Source organism: Ursus maritimus, unplaced genomic scaffold, assembly GCF_017311325.1.
Source record: "Ursus maritimus isolate PB19 unplaced genomic scaffold, ASM1731132v1 scaffold_32, whole genome shotgun sequence".
In the NCBI taxonomy this organism is placed as follows: domain Eukaryota; kingdom Metazoa; phylum Chordata; class Mammalia; order Carnivora; family Ursidae; genus Ursus; species Ursus maritimus.
Window position 1 is genome coordinate 6,922,108 of NW_024425786.1, and position 2,976 is coordinate 6,925,083.

At 68.3% G+C, this 2,976-nt stretch overlaps 1 protein-coding gene across 1 annotated transcript in view; it reads left to right on the top strand.

Moving 5' to 3' along the window:
• The window catches only part of PIK3CD (phosphatidylinositol-4,5-bisphosphate 3-kinase catalytic subunit delta), a 51,020-nt gene that overhangs the window by 44,111 nt on the left and 3,933 nt on the right, over positions 1-2,976 (top strand). The window contains exons 14-17 of the mRNA XM_040645755.1: positions 1,993-2,119; positions 2,267-2,410; positions 2,525-2,624; positions 2,768-2,946. Coding sequence (XP_040501689.1) covers positions 1,993-2,119; positions 2,267-2,410; positions 2,525-2,624; positions 2,768-2,946 — 550 coding nt within the window. The remainder of the gene's footprint in view (positions 1-1,992; positions 2,120-2,266; positions 2,411-2,524; positions 2,625-2,767; positions 2,947-2,976) is intronic.

Consider the following 2,976-nt stretch of genomic DNA (forward strand, 5'->3'; position numbering starts at 1 on the left):
GGAGCGGGAGGCTGGGCCTCTGCCACCTGGCGCCGACTCCGACACCTCCCCCAGCTGGTCGTGCAGGCGGGGCTGTTCCACGGCAACGAGACGCTGTGCAAGACGGTGTCCAGCTCGGAGGTGAGCGTGTGCTCGGAGCCCGTGTGGAAACAGCGGCTGGAGTTTGACATCAACATCTGTGACCTGCCCCGCATGGCCCGTCTCTGCTTTGCACTTTACGCCGTGATCGAGAAGGCCAAGAAGGCTCGCTCCACCAAGAAGAAGTCCAAGAAGGCGGTGAGTGGGCCCGGCTGGGGGGCTGGGGCCAGGCCTCCGGGAGCGGGCACCCTGCGGCCCAGGGCCACTCCCGTTCCACTCCCAGCAGGCTGGCATCTCGGGGATGGGGATGGGGCCAACCCTCCCTCCCCAGCCCTCCCTCCACCCTGCCAGGTGACAGGCTCTGGGTCCCAGGGCTGATGAGCAGGTGACCCGGAGGCACCTGGGAAGCTGGAGGCCGCACTCTGGGGTGGAGGGACAAACACACTGTCCTCACAGGCAGCGGGGTGTCCTGAGTCAGCAGCCAGCGGGGAAGGAATGGGGGTTGGGCACTGAGTCACCAGGCCCAGGATGTGACTGGCCACTGAGCCCCGCCGACTGACCCCACCGCCGAGCTGGGCCAGCCTCCTGGGGCTGGTGTGGTTTGTTTGGGGGTTTCTCAAGAAGCCAGGGGTAGCCGAGAGGGGGCTGACCTTGCTGGCTTCCTCACAGGGAGTCTGGGTGAGGGCAGGGAAGCTGGGCCTGGAGGTGACGCCCGTCCTGCCGCCGAGCACACGGAGGCACTGCGGCGGCTGGCTCTGACCTGCCCGTGGTCTTTCCCAGGACTGCCCCATCGCCTGGGCCAACCTCATGCTGTTTGACTACAAGGACCAGCTCAAGACCGGTGAATGCTGCCTGTACATGTGGCCGTCCGTCCCAGGTCCGCCCAGGCGGAAGGGAGAGGCGCGGGGGAGCGGGCTCCGGATGGTGGCATTCCCCAGGCAACTCCCGTGTGTCCCTGTGTCCAGACGAGAAAGGGGAGCTGCTGAACCCCACGGGGACAGTGCGGAGTAACCCCAACACGGAGAGCGCTGCGGCCCTCGTCATCTGCCTCCCCGAGGTGGCCCCCTACCCTGTGTACTACCCCACCCTGGACAAGGTCAGCCCCCTCGCCGTCCAGGGTCTGGGAGGGTCCAGAGGCTGTGGGGCTGAAGACGACTGTCTTGACCCTGCTTCCCCCCCGCCCATCCCCTGAGTTGCCCAGGGCTGGGGTTTGGTCACCACACACGTTTGGGGACTTCCTTAACTCTAGAACCCTCCTGTGCTCTAGAGCAATGGTTGTCTGTCAGGGCCACTAGGCTCCCCAGGGGACTTGGGGCAATGCCCAGAGACACTTTTGGTTGTCAGAGCTGGTGGGAGAGATGTTCCTGGCATCTACAGGGTGGAGGCCGGGGACGCGGTGCACAGGACGGCCCGCACTGGCGGGAGTCGCAGGCCCCCACCCTGGCCTGGGGCCCTGCCAGGGCTGGCCCGGGGTGCGGGGTCTCCGCTAAGATAGGGCCACTTGTTGCAGATTCTGGAGCTGGGGCGGCATGGGGAGCACGGGCGCTTCAGCGAGGAGGAGGTGAGCCGGGGGCCGTGGGCGGCGGGGCGCCCGGCTGGGCCACAGCTCACCCCGCCTGCACCTCTCAGCAGCTACAGCTGCGGGAAATCCTGGAGCGGCGGGGGTCCGGCGAGCTGTACGAGCACGAGAAGGACCTGGTGTGGAAGATGCGGCACGAGGTCCAGGAGCGCTTTCCCGAGGCGCTGGCCCGCCTGCTGCTGGTCACCAAGTGGAACAAGCACGAGGACGTGGCCCAGGTGGGGGGCTAGGGGTGGGGTGGGGGGGCGTGGCCCACGTGGGGAGTGGGGAGGGGTGGGGGCGGGGGGAGGGCCTCCCGCCCGGCCCGCACCTTGACCGGCACCTCGACCGCTGCCCCCAGATGCTCTACCTGCTGGGCTCCTGGCCCGAGCTGCCCGTCCTGAGCGCCCTGGAGCTGCTGGACTGCAGCTTCCCCGACCGCCACGTGGGCTCCTTCGCCATCAAGTCTCTGCGGAAGTTGACGTGCGTTCCCCGCCCCCCTCCCCAGGGCTCCCTTCTCCTCCGGAGGGCGGTTTGGTCCCCCCCACCCCAGATGGTGGAGCCCGGCCCGGGGAGGACCGAACCTTGCCTGGGGTCTGCTCAGGTGAGGCCGGCCTCCCCTGTCCGCAGGGACGACGAGCTCTTCCGGTACCTGCTGCAGCTGGTGCAGGTGCTCAAGTACGAGTCCTACCTGGACTGCGAGCTGGCCAAGTTCCTGCTGGCCCGGGCCCTGGCCAACCGCAAGATCGGCCACTTCCTCTTCTGGCACCTCCGGTACTGGACCCACCGGGGCCTTGGGGGGGGAGGGACCCTGGCCTGGCGGCCTCCCGTTCCTGCCGGCCGCAGGGCCTGCGGCTCAGCCGTCTGTCCGTCCATCCGTCCCTCCAGCTCCGAGATGCACGTGCCGTCCGTGGCCCTGCGCTTCGGCCTCATCATGGAGGCCTACTGCCGGGGTAGCACCCACCACATGAAGGTGCTCATGAAGCAGGTGAGGCCCCGCCCTTGGCGCTGTCTGAGCGGGTCGACCCCTTTGGAGCCCCCGGGGAGGGGGGGCGGCGAGGCTCAGAGCCTGCCCCTCCTGGCCTCGACACGCCGCCACCGCCACTGCCACCGTCCCGCTCTCCCTGCCAGGGGGAGGCGCTGAGCAAACTGAAGGCCCTGAATGACTTTGTCAAAGTGAGCTCCCAGAAGACCACCAAGCCCCAGACCAAGGAGCTGATGCACGTGTGCATGCGTCAGGAGACCTACCTGGAGGCCCTTTCCAACGTGCAGTCCCCGCTGGACCCCAGCACCCTGCTGGCTGAAGTCTGGTGAGCACCCCCCCGGGTCCCCCCCCCCCC